At 43.2% G+C, this 20,897-nt stretch overlaps 1 protein-coding gene and 1 long non-coding RNA gene across 15 annotated transcripts in view; one reads left to right on the top strand and one right to left on the bottom strand.

Moving 5' to 3' along the window:
* parp8 (poly (ADP-ribose) polymerase family, member 8) overlaps positions 1-20,897 on the bottom strand; it is a 279,851-nt gene that overhangs the window by 9,043 nt on the left and 249,911 nt on the right. For 3 of the 5 annotated variants that reach the window (XM_052460836.1, XM_052460837.1, XM_052460838.1), the window contains exons 20-25: positions 20,606-20,654; positions 16,715-16,827; positions 15,664-15,736; positions 12,258-12,327; positions 9,163-9,236; positions 8,984-9,053 (exon numbers count right to left, since the gene is read on the bottom strand). In XM_052460836.1, the coding sequence (XP_052316796.1) occupies positions 8,984-9,053; positions 9,163-9,236; positions 12,258-12,327; positions 15,664-15,736; positions 16,715-16,827; positions 20,606-20,654 (449 nt within the window). The remainder of the gene's footprint in view (positions 1-8,983; positions 9,054-9,162; positions 9,237-12,257; positions 12,328-15,663; positions 15,737-16,714; positions 16,828-20,605; positions 20,655-20,897) is intronic. The other 2 variants (XR_008063247.1, XR_008063248.1) reach the window with 1 other exon arrangement.
* Positions 17,673-19,561, top strand: LOC127907112 (uncharacterized). 10 transcript variants are annotated; one of them, XR_008063256.1, is made up of 4 exons: positions 17,673-18,271; positions 18,315-18,390; positions 18,434-18,529; positions 18,616-19,561. It is a non-coding gene; the product is annotated as an uncharacterized LOC127907112 (long non-coding RNA). The 10 variants fall into 10 exon arrangements; XR_008063257.1 differs by having other exon boundaries at positions 18,434-18,901; positions 19,074-19,561; XR_008063250.1 differs by having other exon boundaries at positions 18,434-19,002; positions 19,089-19,561.

Raw genomic sequence — 20,897 nt, 5'->3', positions numbered from 1 at the left:
ACAGCCACAAAGTCAGATTCAACAGCCACAAAGTCAGATCCCACAGCCACAAAGTCAGATTCCACAGCCACAAAGTCAGATTCCACAGCCAAAGTCAGATTCCACAGCCACAAAGTCAGATTCCACAGCCACAAAGTCAGATTCCACAGCCACAAAGTCAGATCCCACAGCCACAAAGTCAGATTCCACAGCCACAAAGTCAGATCCCACAGCCACAAAGTCAGATTCCACAGCCACAAAGTCAGATTCCACAGCCACAAAGTCAGATTCCACAGCCACAAAGTCAGATTCCCCAGCCACAAAGTCAGATTCCACAGCCACAAAGTCAGATTCCCCAGCCACAAAGTCAGATTCCCCAGCCACAAAGTCAGATTCCACAGCCACAAAGTCAGATTCCACAGCCACAAAGTCAGATTCCACAGCCACAAAGTCAGATTCCACAGCCACAAAGTCAGATTCAACAGCCACAAAGTCAGATCCCACAGCCACAAAGTCAGATCCCACAGCCACAAAGTCAGATTCCACAGCCACAAAGTCAGATTCCACAGCCACAAAGTCAGATTCCCCAGCCACAAAGTCAGATTCCACAGCCACAAAGTCAGATTCCATGAGAGAGAGATACAACATCCCGGGCAGCAATTGATGACTGGGCAGTGTACATGTTCTGTGGGCCCTGTGCTCTATGTCAGATGGCAAGAGAGATGAAACACCAGCTGTGTTGAGATTGAAAGGCAATCAATCCATTTGAGTTTTGGGGGTCTGTGCATACCTAATAAAAGAAGAAGAAAAAACATTGATGGATTTATATTACATACAGTATCTGATGAATTCCAATTGAATAAGTCATGCATGGAATTTAGAATTGTAAGTCGCTCTGGATAAGAGCGTCTGCTAAATGACTTAAATGTAAATGTAATTCCACAGCCACAAAGTCAGATTCCCCAGCCACAAAGTCAGATTCCCCAGCCACAAAGTCAGATTCCACAGCCACAAAGTCAGATTCAACAGCCACAAAGTCAGATCCCACAGCCACAAAGTCAGATTCCACAGCCACAAAGTCAGATTCCACAGCCAAAGTCAGATTCCACAGCCACAAAGTCAGATTCCCCAGCCACAAAGTCAGATTCCCCAGCCACAAAGTCAGATTCCACAGCCACAAAGTCAGATTCAACAGCCACAAAGTCAGATCCCACAGCCACAAAGTCAGATTCCACAGCCACAAAGTCAGATTCCACAGCCAAAGTCAGATTCCACAGCCACAAAGTCAGATTCCACAGCCACAAAGTCAGATTCCACAGCCACAAAGTCAGATTCAACAGCCACAAAGTCAGATCCCACAGCCACAAAGTCAGATTCCACAGCCACAAAGTCAGATTCCACAGCCACAAAGTCAGATCCCACAGCCACAAAGTCAGATTCCACAGCCACAAAGTCAGATTCCACAGCCACAAAGTCAGATTCCCCAGCCACAAAGTCAGATTCCACAGCCACAAAGTCAGATTCCCCAGCCACAAAGTCAGATTCCCCAGCCACAAAGTCAGATTCCACAGCCACAAAGTCAGATTCCACAGCCACAAAGTCAGATCCCACAGCCACAAAGTCAGATTCCACAGCCACAAAGTCAGATTCAACAGCCACAAAGTCAGATCCCACAGCCACAAAGTCAGATCCCACAGCCACAAAGTCAGATTCCACAGCCACAAAGTCAGATTCCACAGCCACAAAGTCAGATTCCCCAGCCACAAAGTCAGATTCCACAGCCACAAAGTCAGATTCCCCAGCCACAAAGTCAGATTCCACAGCCACAAAGTCAGATTCCACAGCCACAAAGTCAGATTCCCCAGCCACAAAGTCAGATTCCACAGCCACAAAGTCAGATTCCCCAGCCACAAAGTCAGATTCCCCAGCCACAAAGTCAGATTCCACAGCCACAAAGTCAGATTCCACAGCCACAAAGTCAGATCCCACAGCCACAAAGTCAGATTCCACAGCCACAAAGTCAGATTCCACAGCCACAAAGTCAGATCCCACAGCCACAAAGTCAGATCCCACAGCCACAAAGTCAGATTCCACAGCCACAAAGTCAGATTCCACAGCCACAAAGTCAGATCCCCCAGCCACAAAGTCAGATTCCCCAGCCACAAAGTCAGATTCCCCAGCCACAAAGTCAGATTCCACAGCCACAAAGTCAGATCCCACAGCCACAAAGTCAGATTCCACAGCTAAAGTCAGATTCCATGAGAGAGAGAGATACAACATCCCGGGCAGCTTAATTGATGACTGGGCAGTGTACATGTTCTGTGGGCCCTGTGCTCTATGTCAGATGGCAAGAGAGATGAAACACCAGCTGTGTTGAGATTGAAAGGCAATCAATCCATTTGAGTTTTGGGGGTCTGTGCATACCTAATAAAAGAAGAAGAAAAACATTGATGGATTTATATTACATACAGTATCTGATGAATTCCAATTGAATAAGTCATGCATGGAATTTAGAATTGTAAGTCGCTCTGGATAAGAGCGTCTGCTAAATGACTTAAATGTAAATGTAATTCCACAGCCACAAAGTCAGATTCCCAGCCACAAAGTCAGATTCCACAGCCACAAAGTCAGATTCCACAGCCACAAAGTCAGATTCCCCAGCCACAAAGTCAGATTCCCCAGCCACAAATCAGATTCCACAGCCACAAAGTCAGATTCCACAGCCACAAAGTCAGATTCCACAGCCACAAAGTCAGATCCCACAGCCACAAAGTCAGATTCCACAGCCACAAGTCAGATTCCACAGCCACAAAGTCAGATTCCACAGCCACAAAGTCAGATTCAACAGCCACAAAGTCAGATCCCACAGCCACAAAGTCAGATCCCACAGCCACAAAGTCAGATTCCACAGCCACAAAGTCAGATTCCACAGCCACAAAGTCAGATTCCCCAGCCACAAAGTCAGATTCCACAGCCACAAAGTCAGATTCCCCAGCCACAAAGTCAGATTCCACAGCCACAAAGTCAGATTCCACAGCCACAAAGTCAGATTCCACAGCTAAAGTCAGATTCCATGAGAGAGAGATACAACATCCCGGGCAGCTTAATTGATGACTGGGCAGTGTACATGTTCTGTGGGCCCTGTGCTCTATGTCAGATGGCAAGAGAGATGAAACACCAGCTGTGTTGAGATTGAAAGGCAATCAATCCATTTGAGTTTTGGGGGTCTGTGCATACCTAATAAAAGAAGAAGAAAAACATTGATGGATTTATATTACATACAGTATCTGATGAATTCCAATTGAATAAGTCATGCATGGAATTTAGAATTGTAAGTCGCTCTGGATAAGAGCGTCTGCTAAATGACTTAAATGTAAATGTAATTCCACAGCCACAAAGTCAGATTCCCCAGCCACAAAGTCAGATTCCACAGCCACAAAGTCAGATTCCACAGCCACAAAGTCAGATTCCCCAGCCACAAAGTCAGATTCCCCAGCCACAAATCAGATTCCACAGCCACAAAGTCAGATTCCACAGCCACAAAGTCAGATTCCACAGCCACAAAGTCAGATCCCACAGCCACAAAGTCAGATTCCACAGCCACAAAGTCAGATTCCACAGCCACAAAGTCAGATTCCACAGCCACAAAGTCAGATTCAACAGCCACAAAGTCAGATCCCACAGCCACAAAGTCAGACTCCACAGCCACAAAGTCAGATTCCACAGCCAAAGTCAGATTCCACAGCCACAAAGTCAGATCCCACAGCCACAAAGTCAGATTCCCCAGCCTCAAAGTCAGATTCCCCAGCCACAAAGTCAGATTCCCCAGCCACAAAGTCAGATTCCCCAGCCACAAAGTCAGATTCCCCAGCCACAAAGTCAGATTCCACAGCCACAAAGTCAGATTCCACAGCCACAAAGTCAGATTCCACAGCCACAAAGTCAGATTCCACAGCCACAAAGTCAGATTTCACAGGAACAAAGTCAGATTCCACAGCCACAAAGTCAGATTCAACAGCCACAAAGTCAGATCCCACAGCCACAAAGTCAGATTCCACAGCCACAAAGTCAGATTCCACAGCCACAAAGTCAGATTCCACAGCCACAAAGTCAGATTCCACAGCCACAAAGTCAGATTCCACAGCCACAAAGTCGGATTCCACAGCCACAAAGTCAGATTCCACAGCCAAAGTCAGATTCCACAGCCACAAAGTCAGATCCCACAGCCACAAAGTCAGATTCCACAGCCACAAAGTCAGATTCCACAGCCACAAAGTCAGATTCCACAGCCACAAAGTCAGATCCCACAGCCACAAAGTCAGATTCCACAGCCACAAAGTCAGATTCCACAGCCACAAAGTCAGATCCCACAGCCACAAAGTCAGATTCCACAGCCACAAAGTCAGATTCCACAGCCACAAAGTCAGATTCCACAGCCACAAAGTCAGATTCCACAGCCACAAAGTCAGATTCCACAGCCACAAAGTCAGATCCCACAGCCACAAAGTCAGATTCCACAGCCACAAAGTCAGATTCCACAGCCAAAGTCAGATTCCACAGCCACAAAGTCAGATTCCACAGCCACAAAGTCAGATTCCACAGCCACAAAGTCAGATCCCACAGCCACAAAGTCAGATTCCACAGCCACAAAGTCAGATTCCCCAGCCACAAAGTGAGATTCCACAGCCACAAAGTCAGATTCCCCAGCCACAAAGTCAGATTCCACAGCCACAAAGTCAGATTCCCCAGCCTCAAAGTCAGATTCCACAGCCACAAAGTCAGATTCCACAGCCACAAAGTCAGATTCCCCAGCCACAAAGTCAGATTCCCCAGCCACAAAGTCAGATTCCCCAGCCACAAAGTCAGATTCCACAGCCACAAAGTCAGATTTCACAGCCACAAAGTCAGATTCCACAGCCACAAAGTCAGATTCCACAGCCACAAAGTCAGATTCCACAGCCACAAAGTCAGATTTCACAGGAACAAAGTCAGATTCCACAGCCACAAAGTCAGATTCAACAGCCACAAAGTCAGATTCCCCAGCCACAAAGTCAGATTCCACAGCCACAAAGTCAGATTTCACAGCCACAAAGTCAGATTCCACAGCCACAAAGTCAGATTCCACAGCCACAAAGTCAGATTCCACAGCCACAAAGTCAGATTTCACAGGAACAAAGTCAGATTCCACAGCCACAAAGTCAGATTCAACAGCCACAAAGTCAGATCCCACAGCCACAAAGTCAGATTCCACAGCCACAAAGTCAGATTCCCCAGCCACAAAGTCAGATTCCACAGCCACAAAGTCAGATTCCCCAGCCACAAAGTCAGATTCCACAGCCACAAAGTCAGATTCCCCAGCCTCAAAGTCAGATTCCACAGCCACAAAGTCAGATTCCACAGCCACAAAGTCAGATTCCCCAGCCACAAAGTCAGATTCCCCAGCCACAAAGTCAGATTCCCCAGCCACAAAGTCAGATCCCACAGCCACAAAGTCAGATTCCACAGCCACAAAGTCAGATCCCACAGCCACAAAGTCAGATTCCACAGCCACAAAGTCAGATTCTACAGCCACAAAGTCAGATCCCACAGCCACAAAGTCAGATCCCACAGCCACAAAGTCAGATTTCACAGGAACAAAGTCAGATTCCCCAGCCACAAAGTCAGATTCCCCAGCCACAAAGTCAGATTCCACAGCCACAAAGTCAGATCCCACAGCCACAAAGTCAGATTCCCCAGCCACAAAGTCAGATTCCCCAGCCACAAAGTCAAAATTGGCACCTATTGCTTTTTGATCTTCCTTTCAGGTTAGAGTTAAGCGTAAAGATTAGCAGTGTGGTTAAGGTTAGGTTTAGTTTTGGAATCAAATTTTAAGAAGATCCATTTAAGAAATATGTGGGATTTCTGACTTTGTCAAATCAAATCAAATTGCATTTGTCACATGTGAAATGCTTACTAAATATTTACTAAATAAACCAAAGTTTAAAAAAAATGTATAAAAAAACAACAATAAAATAACAATAATGAGGCTATATACAGGGGGTACCAGTACAGAGTCAATGTGGAGGCTATATACAGGGGGTACCGGTACAGAGTCAATGTGGAGGCTATATACAGGGGGTACCAGTACAGAGTCAATGTGGAGGCTATATACAGGGGGTACCGGTACAGAGTCAATGTGGAGACTATATACAGGGGGTACCGGTACCGAGTCAATGTGTGGGGGTACAGGTTAGTCAAGGTAAGCGAGGTAATATGTACATGGAGGTAGCGGTAAGTGACTATGCATAGATAATAAATTGTGAGTAGCAGCAGCACAAAATGGGGGGGGGGGGGGGACAATGCAAATAGTCCGTGTAGCCATTTGATTAGCTGTTCAGCAGTCTTAGAAGCTGTTAAGACGCCTTTTGTTAAGACGTCTTCTAAGAAGCCTCTTGGACCTAAACTTGGCGCTCCAGTACTGCTTGCCGTGCGGTAACAGACAGAACAGTCTATGACTACAGTGGCTGGAGTCTTTGGCAATTTTTAGGGCCTTCCTCTGACACCGCCTGTTATAGAGGTCCTGGATGGCAGGAAGCTTGGCCCCAGAGATGTACTGGGCCGTATGCACTACCCTCTGTAGTGCCTTGCGGTCGGAGCAGTTGCAACCAGTTGCAACCAGTCAGGATTCTCTAGATGGTGCAGCTGAGGACTCATGCCAAATCTTTTCAGTCTCCTGAGAGGGAATAGGCGTTGTTGTGCCCTCTTCAAAACTGTCTTGGCGTGGTTGGACAATGTCAGTTTGTTTGTGATGTGGACACCAAGGAACCTGAAGCTCTCTTTTTCCTGTAGTCCAAGATCAGTCAGTCATGGGTGAACAGGGAGTACAGAAGGGAACTAAGCACGTACCCCTGAAGGGCCCCCGTGTTGAGGATCAACGTGGCGGATGTGTTGTAACCTACCCTTACCGGCCCATCAGGAAGTCCAGGATCCAGATGCAGAGGAAGGTGTTTCGTCCCAGGATCCTTAGCTTAGTGATGAGCTTTGAGGGCATTACGGTGTTGAACACTGAGCTGGAGTCAATTAATAGAATTCTCACATAGGTGTTCCGTATGTCCAGGTGGGAAAGGGCAGTGTGGAGTGCAATAGAGATTGCGTCATCTGTGGATTGGTTGGGGCGGTATGCAAATTGGAGTGGGTTTAGGGTTTCTGGGATAATGGTATTGATGTGAGCCATTACCAGCCTTTCAAAGCACTTTATGGCTACGGATGTGAGTGCTACGGGTCTGTTGTCATTTAGGCAGGTTACCTTAGTGTTCTTGAGCACAGGGACTATGGTGGTCTGCTTGAAACATGTAGGTATTACAGACTCAGACAAGGAGAGGTTGAAAATATCAGTGAAGACATATGCCAGTTGGTCAGTGCATGCTCAGAGTACACATCCTGGGAATCCGTCTGGCCCTGCGGCTTTGTGAATGTTGACCTCACAAAAGGTCATACTCACATTGGTTACAGAGAGCGTGATACACAGTCGTCCAGAACAGCTGGTACTCTCATTCATGCTTCAGTGTTGCTTGCCTCGACGCACACATAGAAATAATTTAGCTGGTCTGGTAGGCTCGTGTCACTGGGCAGCTCGTGGATGGGCTTCCCTTGGTAGTCTAATCTTCGTCCTGTACTAGCGCTTTGCCTGTTTGATGGTTCGTCAGAGGGCATAGCGGGATTTCTTATAAGTGTCAGGGTTAAAGTCCCGTTCAATGAAAGCGGCATCTCTAGCCTTTAGCTCGGTTCCGATGTTGCCTGTAATCCATGGGTTCTGGTTGGGGTATATACGTATGGTCACTGTGGGGACGACATCATCAATGCATTTATTGATGAAACCAATGACTGATGTGGTATACTCCTCAATGCCATCAGATGAAATCCCGGAACATTTTCCAGTCTGTGCTAGCAAAAACAGTCCTGTAGCATAGCATCTGCATCATCTGACTACTTCTGTATTAGGCGAGTCACTGGTACTTCCTGCTTTAGTTTTTGCTTGTAAAGCAAAAACCAGGAGGATAGAATTATGGTCAGATTTCCCATACGGAGGGCGAGGAGAGCTTCGAATGCGTCTCTGTGGGTGGAGTAAAGGTGGTCTAGAGTTTTTTTCCCTCTGGTTGCACATGTAACATGCTGGTAGAAATTAGGTAAAACGGATTTAAGTTTGCCTGCATTAAAGTCCCCGGCCACTAGGAGCACCACTTCTGGATGAGCATTTTCTTGTTTGCTTATGGTGGAATACAGCTCAATGAGTGAGGTCTTAGTATCAGCATCGGTTTGTGGTGGTAAATAGACAGCTATGAAAAATATAGATGAATCCTCGCTTGGTAAATAGTGTAGTCTACAGCTTATCTTATCATGTGATACTCTACCTCAGCCAAGCAAAACCTTGAGACTTCCTTAATATTACATTTTGTGCACCAGCTGTTATTTACAAATAGACACAGACCACCACCCCTTGTCTTACTGAAGGCAGCTGTTCTATCTTTCTGATTCATGGAAAACCCAGCCAACTGTATATTATCCTTGTTGCCGTTCAGCCACGACTCAGTGAAACATAAGATATTATAGTTTTTAATGTCACGTTGGCCAATAGGATAGATGGTAGAGGTGGGTTACCCACTCACTGACGATATTCTCACAAGGCACCCGTATCTGCGTCCCCTGTATCGGCATCTGTTCTTAATGCGTATGACAGGGATTTGGGACTGGTCCAGTGTCAGCAGTAAGTCATTCGTGTCCGACTCGTTAAAGAAAAAAAAAGTTTGAGTTGTGTAATCGCTGTTCTACTATCCAGAAGCTCATTTCGGTGATAAGAGATGATGGCAGACACATTATGTACAAAAATAAGTTACAAACAATGCAAAAAAAAAAAAAAAAAGAAATAGCACAATTGATTAGGAGCCCTTTAAAACGGCAGCCATCTTTGTCCGGCGCCATTCTCATAGGAGTATAGAAGTTGGTGACGACCCCAGCACATACGTACCTTCACATAAGGCTATGCACTTTAGGTTCCGACTTTGCAAAAACTGGGGCTGCTGTCCTTTCTTTGTTGACTGCAAAGGACACATCTCTAGTGAATAAAAATGTTAATTTTCCCAGAATATTCCATTTTACCCCTGTTTCATCAACACCTTGCAGAAGTGTAAATGTCCTCATGCTAACCTGCAAATGTAAGTTGGTCTTGTTTGTCGCAGTTTGGTCCTTTGAAGCAACCTTCTGTTGCTTTTTGTTCATCCCTGAATGGAGAGAAAGATCAATGTTAGAAATGATCATGAGCATGAAATATTTTGTCTATTTAAACAACTATTACGTTTTAAATAGACGGAATGATAATTCCTCCAAAACAACTATTACATTTCAAATAGACAGATCATCTAGAATAAATATTACATTTCAAATAGAACGGCAATTCATCCATAACAAACTTTACATTTTAAATAGACAGAATGGTAATTCATCTAAAACAGGGCTCTAACTCCTCTACATCCACAATGGGTAGCAGACCTCCTTATTGATAGAGATTTTGATATCTCACATCTCAAAATAGGGCTAATTATTGTTCGATCCCTCACTTCCAAGGCACTTATAGTCAATTAACTAATCACTGATCATAATCTTGATGTGATTGGCCTTACTGAAACATTATATTACTGTGTTAAATGAGGCCTCTCCTCCTGGCTACACTAGTGACCATATCCCCCGCGCCTCCTGCAAAGATGGAGGTGTTGCTAACATTTACAATAGCAAATTTAAATTCTGACCCCAAGAAAATGACTGTGTTGTCATCTTTTGAGCTTCTAGTCATGAAATCTATGCAGCCTACTCAATCACTTTTTATAGCGACTGGGCCGTCTGGGCCAACATCGTTCCTCACTGAGTTCCATGAATTCCTATCTGACCTTGTAGACATGGCAGATAACATTCATATTTTTGGTGACTTCAATATTCACATGGAAAAGTCCTCAGACCCACTCCAAAAGGACTTTTGGAGCCACCATCGACTCAGTGGGTTTTGTCCAACATGTCTCCGGACCTACTCACTGCCACATTCATACTCTGGACCTAGTGTTGTCCCGTGGAATAAATGTTGTGGATCTTAATGTTGTTCCTCATAATCCTAAACTATCGGACCACCATTGTATTACGTTTGCAATCGCAAAACAAATAATCTGTACAGACCCCAACAAAGGATTATCAAAGCCGCACTATTCATTCTCTGACAACCCAGAGATTCCTAGATGCCCTTCCAGACTCCCTCATTCTCTGACAACCCAGAGATTCCTAGATGCCCTTCCAGACTCCCTCATTCTCTGACAACCCAGAGATTCCTAGATGCCCTTCCAGACTCCCTCATTCTCTGACAACCCAGAGATTCCTAGATGCCCTTCCAGACTCCCTCATTCTCTGACAACCCAGAGATTCCTAGATGCCCTTCCAGACTCCCTCATTCTCTGACAACCCAGAGATTCCTAGATGCCCTTCCAGACTCCCTCATTCTCTGACAACCCAGAGATTCCTAGATGCCCTTCCAGACTCCCTCATTCTCTGACAACCCAGAGATTCCTAGATGCCCTTCCAGACTCCCTCATTCTCTGACAACCCAGAGATTCCTAGATGCCCTTCCAGACTCCCTCCTCCTACCCAAGGACGTTGGAGTACAACAATCAGTTAACCACCTAACTGAGGAACTCAAACTCGGTCTCGACCTTTAAGTCTTTATTGAAAACTCATCTCTTCAGTAGGTCCAATGATTGAGTGTAGTCTGGCCAAGGGATACAAACGTGCCCGACAGACGAACAGCCCTGTCTCTGCCTGGCCATTTCCACTTTCTCCACTGGAATTCTCAGCCTCAAACCCTATTACAGGGGCTGAGACACTGGCTTACTGGTGCCGTCAGTAGGAGGGGTGCGTCACTTGAGTGGGTTGAGTCACTAACGTGATCTTCCTGTCCGGGTTGGCGCCCCCTCAGGTTTGTGCCATGGGGAAGATCTTCGTGGACAATACTCGGCCTTGTCTCAGTGGTTTGAGGATATCCCTCTAGTAGTAGGCTGTGCTTTTGCAGAGTGGGTTGGGTTATATCCCGCATGTTTGGCCCTGTCTGGGGGTATCATCGGATGGGGCCACAGTGTCACCTGACCCCTCCTGTCTCAGCCTCCAGTATTTATGCTGCAGTAGTTTATGTGTCGGGGGGCTCGGGTCAGTCTGTTATATCTGGAGTATTTCTCCTGTCCTATCCGGTGTCCTGTGTGAATTTAAGTATGCTCTCTCTAATTCTCTCTTTGTCTCTTTCTTTCTCTCTCTCGGAGGACCTGAGTCCTAGGACTATGCCTCGGGACTACCTGGCATGATGACTCCTTGCTGTCCCCAGTCCACCTGGCCGTGCTGCTGATCCAGTTTCAACTGTTCTGCCTGCGACTATGGAACCCTGACCTGTTCACCGGGTATCACCTTGTCCCAGACCAGCAGTTTTCGACTCTCTCTCTCTACTGCACCTGTTGTCTCGAACTCTGAATGATCAGCTATGAAAATCCAGCTGACATTTTACTCCTGAGGTGCTGACTTGTTACACCCTCTTACAACCACTGTGATTATTATTATTTGACCCTGCTGGTCATCTATGAACATTTGAACATCTTGGCCATGTTCTGTTATAATCTCCACCCGGCACAGCCAGAAGAGGATTGGCCACCCCTCATAGCCTGGTTCCTCTCTAGGTTTCTTCCTAGGTTTTGGCCTTTCTAGGGAGTTTTTCCTAGCCACCGTGCTTCTACACCTGCATTGCTTGCTGTTTGGGGCTTTAGGCTGGGTTTCTGTATAGCACTTTGTGACATCAGCTGATGTAAAAAGGGCTTTATAAATACATTTAATTGAAATAGACAGCACGGTAATTCATCCAAAACAACAATTACATTTTAAAGAGACAGAACAGTAATTAATCAAAAACAACCATTACATTTTAAAGAGACAGAACAGTAATTAATCAAAAACAACCATTACATTTTAAAGAGACAGAACAGTAATTAATCAAAAACAACCATTACATTTTAAAGAGACAGAACAGTAATTCATCCAAAACAACCATTACATTTTAAAGAGACAGAACCGTAATTCATCCAAAACAACCATTACATTTTAAAGAGACAGTAACCGTAATTAATCCAAAACAACAATTTGTTGTCCCTTCTCAAAGTTACCAAGAGAACGGGTCATTAACCCCTGACCTAATGCTGTTTGCTCCATCCGAGACTTAGATATACCTGAGTAACCAAAGGATATGCTTGACATTGGGCTGAGATAGATTCCACTCCCATAGATGGCGCCATGGAGCTGCAGACAGAGAGATACAATTACCAAAATATTAGAGGCCTTTAAAGTGGAACTGACAGCGTCTTAGCAACAATAAATCTGATTAAAATCTATTCAAAAATACACCCAGGAAGAATATGCTGCCTTTTTTTTTTATTATTCTGAGAAGCGAGCACTTAAATATGGTGATTTTCATACAATCATAGAATGTTTGGGAATGACATAGAGTAATGCATTTGTGAGAATTCTATAGCAATATAGAATGGGAAAGCGGCCTTGCGTTTGGACAATTAATAGACACTACAGGAAATCAAACCCAATAAAAAAACATGTCAGTCTTGTCCGGGACCAGACACAGACTGCTGCGCCATAGCCAATCAGAGCTACAGTAGGCCTTTATGCAAATAAGCCATTTTCTACACTGGCCTGCCATCAATCACTATGAACTGGACTGTGTGTTTACAGACAGTAGGGTCTGTCATCATTCACTATGAACTGGACTGTGTGTTTACAGGCAGTAGGGCCTGTCATCATTCACTATGAACTGGACTGTGTGTTTACAGACAGTAGGGCCTGTCATCAATCACTATGAACTGGACTGTGTGTTTACAGGCAGTAGGGCCTGTCATCATTCACTATGAACTGGACTGTGTGTTTACAGGCAGTAGGGCCTGTCATCATTCACTATGAACTGGACTGTGTGTTTACAGGCAGTAGGGCCTGTCATCAATCACTATGAACTGGACTGTGTGTTTACAGGCAGTAGGGACTGTCATCATTCACTATGAACTGGACTGTGTGTTTCCAGACAGTAGGGCCTGTCATCATTCACTATGAACTGGACTGTGTGTTTCCAGACAGTAGGGCCTGTCATCATTCACTATGAACTGGACTGTGTGTTTCCAGACAGTAGGGCCTGTCATCATTCACTATGAACTGGACTGTGTGTTTCCAGACAGTAGGGCCTGTCATCATTCACTATGAACTGGACTGTGTGTTTACAGGCAGTAGGGCCTGTCATCATTCACTATGAACTGGACTGTGTGTTAACAGACAGTAGGACCTGTCATCATTCACTATGAACTGGACTGTGTGTTTACAGGCACTATGAACTGGACTGTGTGTTTCCAGACAGTAGGGACTGTCATCAGTCACTATGAACTGGACTGTGTGTTTACAGGCAGTAGGACCTCTCAGTCACTATGAACTGGACTGTGTGTTTCCAGACAGTAGGACCTCTCAGTCACTATGAACTGGACTGTGTGTTTCCAGACAGTAGGGACTGGACTGTGTGTTTACAGGCAGTAGGGACTGGACTGTGTGTTTACAGGCAGTAGGGACTGGACTGTGTGTTTACAGGCAGTAGGACCTGGACTGTGTGTTTCCAGACAGTAGGGACTGGACTGTGTGTTTCCAGACAGTAGGGCCTGTCATCATTCACTATGAACTGGACTGTGTGTTTACAGGCAGTAGGGACTGTCATCATTCACTATGAACTGGACTGTGTGTTTACAGGCAGTAGGACCTGTCATCAGTAGCAACAGCGTGACTTGAGATCATTAGAACACATTCACCAAAAGACACAAAATACACCTGAATGGATTTCTGTAAATATGTAAAACACCACGGAGTCCTCTTACATTTGGGAACTTTACAGTCCTATTGATCATACAACCATGAACAGGTAGGCTTTCTCCTATGCACAACAACAACAACAACAACAACAACAAGAACAACAACAAGATAAACAACTAATGCTAGCCAGAGCGAGATGAGCTCAACTCTAATGAGGGAACACTAGATAAACCCTCTCAAACCTGTCCAGCTCGTTGGCTGTCAAAATTGCACTGATAAAGGATGTGGGAATAGTAGCCTGCTCGCCCTGTTGCAGCTTGCCTGCCAATGACCGCCTGTCTCAACCCACGTTTTGACTACTGAATGGGAACGTGCCTGCCAATGACCGCCTGTCTCAACCCACGTTTTGACTACTGAATGGGAACGTGCCTGCCAATGACCGCCTGTCTCAACCCACGTTTTGACTACTGAATGGGAACGTGCCTGCCAATGACCGCCTGTCTCAACCCACGTTTTGACTACTGAATGGGAACGTGCCTGCCAATGACCGCCTGTCTCAACCCACGTTCTGACAACTGAATGGGAACGTGCCTGCCAATGACCGCCTGTCAAGTGGGGCGTCGGCCACTCACCCACTTATCCAATGACATGACATCCTCCCAGCAGCTAGTTCGTTAGTTAACGTTCGACTCTGTGTTTTTTTTAGGTTGCTAAATAAATAGATACATAAATAGATAAGCTAGTCTACTAACCACCTTGTGACTGACTTGTGATCATTGCACTTTGCTAGTTTGATTGCATTGTAACATTCCCAGCCTTAGTTACATTTGTTCATTTTTTTCTATCCAAAAATATTGAGTGATCGAAACTGAAATAGTGCATCCCGAAATGGCTGCAGGAAGCGAACAATGTTACCAGCTGTTATTTACAACCTGAAAGCAATATATTTTGGGGGGATTTAACAAGAAATGTATTGGTGAATTATATGAGTCATGCGTTGAACTGTCTATTCTGACAACAATATGCTTTTCTCTTCGTCGTGGGAACGTTGAGTCACACAGAAACTATTTTAAAGCCTTTTTATAAAGTTGTTTTTCGGTGCACAAACTGGAGATTTGATATGGTTCACTGATATTATTATGATTGTCTGTTTGTTTCATATCTGCAAAGTAGTTTAAAAAACGCTGTCCGTTCCACTTTATCGTGCGATATGCAATGTACTGTATATTAAATATGTATGGTAACTGTGAATTTGCAAGCAAAGAGGTGTTAGCCCCCACCCCACCCACACAGCATACCAAACCAGCCCCCACCCCACAGCATACCAAACCAGCCCCCACCCCACGGCATACCAAACCAGCCCCCACCCCACAGCATACCAAACCAGCCCCCACCCCACAACATACCAAACCAGCCCCCACCCCACAACATACCAAACCAGTCCCCACCCCACAGCATACCAAACCAGCCCCCACCCCACGGCATACCAAACCAGCCCCCACCCCACAGCATACCAAACCAGCCCCCACCCCACAGCATACCAAACCAGCCCCCACCCCACAGCATACCAAACCAGCCCCCACCCCACAGCATACCAAACCAGCCCCCACCCCACAACATACCAAACCAGCCCCCACCCCACAACATACCAAACCAGTCCCCACCCCACAGCATACCAAACAAACTAGTCTCAAGGGTCAGGCATTTCAAATCACAGTTTGTGCCTTTAAGGGGTTGATAAACACATTGTATACCTCCTCGGATGTTGTTGTTGTTGTTTACCTGAAGTCTTGTGTTGGATGCAACCACCAAACCGTTTCTCAAAATGGAGTGCCAATTCTCTATGTGAGAACCACTGAGGAGAGAATTAAAATATGTTAAAATATATTATAAAGGTGTCGCTCTAATCCTCCATAGCATTATAATAACTGAATCATAATGCATTATACATACACACTTTATGTAAAGTGTTCTTCCACTAAAAAGAGCAAAGTCACTCCTGAAAACATATCCTGAAAACATATCCTGAAAACATATCCTGAAAACATATCCTGAAAACATATTCTGAAAACATATCCTGAAAACATATTCTGAAACCATATCCTGAAAACATATTCTGAAAACATATCCTGAAAACATATCCTGAAAACATATCCTGAAACCATATTCTGAAAACATATCCTGAAAACATATCCTGAAAACATATTCTGAAAACATATTCTGAAAACATATCCTGAAAACATATTCTGAAAACATATTCTGAAAACATATCCTGAAAACATATCCTGAAAACATATCCTGAAAACATATTCTGAAAACATATCCTGAAAACATATTCTGAAACCATATCCTGAAAACATATTCTGAAAACATATCCTGAAAACATATCCTGAAAACATATCCTGAAACCATATTCTGAAAATATATCCTGAAAACATATCCTGAAAACATATCCTGAAAACATATTCTGAAAACATATTCTGAAAACATATTCTGAAAACATATCCTGAAAACATATCCTGAAAACATATTCTGAAAACATATTCTGAAAACATATCCTGAAAACATATTCTGAAAACATATCCTGAAAACATATTCTGAAAACATATCCTGAAAACATATTCTGAAAACATATCCTGAAAACATATTCTGAAAACATATCCTGAAAACATATTCTGAAAACATATCCTGAAAACATATCCTGAAAACATATCCTGAAAACAAAACAGTTATCAGTGTAAGAGCACAAGAGTAAAAACACATTGTGTTGCGTTCACGAGTGTGGGGCTGATGTGTAGCTAGCTACTGGTAGACGTAAGAAAAACATTCCTACTGGAAAGCGAAGGTACTTCCGAAGAGGTTTTTGGCAGCTCGGAAGTTGGACTCTTTGGCAGGAGGACTGTTAAGTAGGAGGAACTGGTGTGGGGTGTGCATGAACTTCAGCTGCTGCAGTCGTGACACGAGAGACAGGAGACAACAACACCAGAGACTTATCACTTACAGGATGCATCCTAAATGACACCCTATTCCCTGTATCAAAACTAGTGCACTACTAGGGAATAGGGTGCCATATAAAGTAGTGCACTACATAGAGAATAGGGTGCCATATAAAGTAGTGGCCTACATAGGGAATAGGGTGCCATATAAAGTAGTGCACTACATAGGGAATAGGGTGCCATATAAAATAGTGCACTACATAGGGAATAGGGTGCCATATAAAGTAGTGCACTACATAGGGAATAGGGTCCAATATAAAGTAGTGCACTACATAGGGAATAGGGTCCAATATAAAGTAGTGCACGACATAGGGAATAGTGTCCAATATAAAGTAGTGCACGACATAGGGAATAGGGTCCAATATAAAGTAGTGCACTACATAGGGAATAGGGTCCAATATAAAGTAGTGCACTACATAGGGAATAGGGTCCAATATAAAGTAGTGCACTACATAGGGAATAGGGTCCAATATAAAGTAGTGCACTACATAGGGAATAGGGTCCAATATAAAGTAGTGCACTACATAGGGAATAGGGTCCAATATAAAGTAGTGCACTACATAGGGAATAGGGTGCCATATTGGATATCAAATATGCTGGTGGGCAATTGTATTAGTTTAAAATAATATAATTTCCCAATTTACTTTAGCATACTTTATAGCTCAGTTTTTTATTTATTGATACCATTTTATAAAAATTAAATGTATAAAATGTATAATTCAAAAAACTGAGCTATATTGTATGCTCAAGTAAATTGGGAAATTATATTATTTTAAACTAATACAATTGCCCACCACCATATTTTTCAGTAGGTATATAGGGTTATGTTCTGCTCATGCATCCTCATGTCGACATCCAAACCCCCCACTGGTGTGCCTGGCCAAAGAGCTCTATTTCCACGTCATCCAACAAATGTAAACGCCTGGATATTTTACCTTCCGCTGGTCCTGGGGCTCTTGGTAAGGTCAACGGCATCGTGAACTCTACCCAGTTCCAGGACATTTGAACCAAAAACCTGATTACCCATGCCATGAGGCTGAAACTTGGCCACAAGTAGATTTTCCAAGAAAGACAATCAACCCGAGCACACATCAAACAAAGTCTCCGGGCTTAAACCCCCATTTGAAACACTGCGGTTTGAATTGAAAAGGGCCATAAGAACAGATGAAGGATATCAACGATCTGGAAAGATTCTGTACGGAGAAACGTTCTAAGATTCCCTCCCGATGTGTTCTAGAATCGAAGAAAACATTCTAGAATAAAAGCTCAGTGCCATTAACCCCAGTATTTGTATTAATTATTATGATAGTATGTGTTCTAGAATCTCATATTTTTTTGTTGTTGTTGGTTGAAAAAGACTATGTCATTATCCTCACAAGGTGAGGTATTGAAAGGTATTGACAGTGTCATTATCCCCACAAGCTGAGGTATTGAAAGGTATTGACAGTGTCATTATCCTCACAAGGTGAGGTATTGAAAGGTATTGACAGTGTCATTATCCTCACAAGGTGAGGTATTGAAAGATATTGACAGTGTCATTATCCTCACAAGGTGAGGTATTGAAAGGTATTGACAGTGTCATTATCCTCACAAGGTGAGGTATTGAAAGGTATTGACAGTGTCATTATCCCCACAAGGTGAGGTATTGAAAGGTATTGACAGTGTCATTATCCTCACAAGGTGAGGTATTGAAAGGTATTGACAGTGTCATTATCCTCACAAGGTGAGGTATTGAAAGGTATTGACAGTGTCATTATCCCCACAAGGTGAGGTATTGAAAGGTATTGACAGTGTCATTATCCCCACAAGGTGAGGTATTGAAAGGTATTGACAGTGTCATTATCCTCACAAGGTGAGGTATTGAAAGGTATTGACAGTGTCATTATCCTCACAAGGTGAGGTATTGAAAGGTATTGACAGTGTCATTATCCTCACAAGGTGAGGTATTGAAAGGTATTGACAGTGTCATTATCCCCACAAGGTGAGGTATTGAAAGGTATTGACAGTGTCATTATCCCCACAAGGTGAGGTATTGAAAGGTATTGACAGTGTCATTATCCCCACAAGCTGAGGTATTGAAAGGTATTGACAGTGTCATTATCCCCACAAGGTGAGGTATTGAAAGGTATTGACAGTGTCATTATCCTCACAAGGTGAGGTATTGAAAGGTATTGACAGTGTCATTATCCCCACAAGCTGAGGTATTGAAAGGTATTGACAGTGTCATTATCCCCACAAGGTGAGGTATTGAAAGGTATTGACAGTGTCATTATCCTCACAAGGTGAGGTATTGAAAGGTATTGACAGTGTCATTATCTTCACAAGGTGAGGTATTGAAAGGTATTGACAGTGTCATTATCTTCACAAGGTGAGGTATTGAAAGGTATTGACAGTGTCATTATCCCCACAAGCTGAGGTATTGAAAGGTATTGACAGTGTCATTATCCCCACAAGCTGAGGTATTGAAAGGTATTGAAAGATATTGAAAGGTATTGACAACAGTCATTTTTGAAACCTATCTTTTGAGAGAAAGAAATATATTAGTATAAAATAATATAATTTCCCATTTTGTTTTGACAATATAGCTCAGTATTTGAATTCAGCCAGACTTAATAACCATAAATGTATAGATACTCCATCATGTCTAGGCCAGACTTAATCACCATAAATATATAGATACTACATCATGTTAAGCCAGACTTAATAACCATAAATATATAGATACTACATCATGTCAAGGTCAGACTTAATCACCATAAATATATAGATACTACATCATGTCTAGGCCAGACTTAATCACCATAAATATATAGATACTACATCATGGCTAGGCCAGACTTAATCACCATAAATATATACATTTACATTTACATTTAAGTCATTTAGCAGACGCTCTTATCCAGAGCGACTTACAAATTGGTGCATACACCTTATGACAACCAGTGGAACAGCCACTTGCATCAGACTTAATCACCATAAATATACAGATACTACATCATGTCTAGGCCAGACTTAATCACCATAAATATATAGATACTACTTCAAGTCTAGGCCAGACTTAATAACCATAAATATATAGATACTACTTCAAGTCTAGGCCAGACTTAATAACCATAAATATATAGATACTACATCATGTCTAGGTCAGACTTAATCACCATAAATATATAGATACTACTTCAAGTCTAGGCCAGACTTAATAACCATAAATATATAGATACTACTTCAAGTCTAGGCCAGACTTAATAACCATAAATATATAGATACTACATCATGTCTAGGTCAGACTTAATCACCATAAATATATAGATACTACTTCAAGTCTAGGCCAGACTTAATAACCATAAATATATAGATACTACATCATGTTAAGCCAGACTTAATAACCATAAATATATAGATACTACATCATGTTAAGCCAGACTTAATAACCATAAATGTAGAGATATCATCACCAGGGATTGTTTAAAACAAATCTGCATAACGTCCTGTTCAACCCTCTACTTAAACACCTTTTAAATGGAGTGAATTATTCAGTAATTAAGACCATTAGATGGTGAAAGCCAGTAAAGTGAACAATGTGATATCAAACCGATGTTCAGTTCTCGTATTTCTCTCATCTTCTCTTAATTAAGGACAAACGACGCAATTTTAATTTCATTTAAAATACTCTTAATTGCACCTGAGGAGGTACATAAAGGTGTATTAAAAGGGAATATAAAACTCACTCTGGTAACTGGAAGTTTGACGATGTGTGACCTGTTACTGGATATTACCCTGAAGGGGGGAATAAGAAAATGTTTATAGTCTTAACACTTTGTAATATAACACTTCCAGCAAAGTGACTGTTGTTGTATATCTCTGTAAGTGTCCAATCATACAGTTTCTGTGGGTGGTGAAGTCAGAAATATTTTAAGAAATGATGAGATCGGGAAACTCCATTGGATTCGTATCAACACCCATTGAGTACATGGCCCGAGGTTGTCAATGGGCCGCGTGGTGCATTCTGGGCCGCGTGGT

The sequence above is a fragment of the Oncorhynchus keta genome, chromosome 14 (assembly GCF_023373465.1).
Source record: "Oncorhynchus keta strain PuntledgeMale-10-30-2019 chromosome 14, Oket_V2, whole genome shotgun sequence".
NCBI lineage: Eukaryota > Metazoa > Chordata > Actinopteri > Salmoniformes > Salmonidae > Oncorhynchus > Oncorhynchus keta.
The sequence above is the reverse complement of the archived record's forward strand: the minus strand, read 5'-3'. Positions and strand labels throughout refer to the sequence as shown.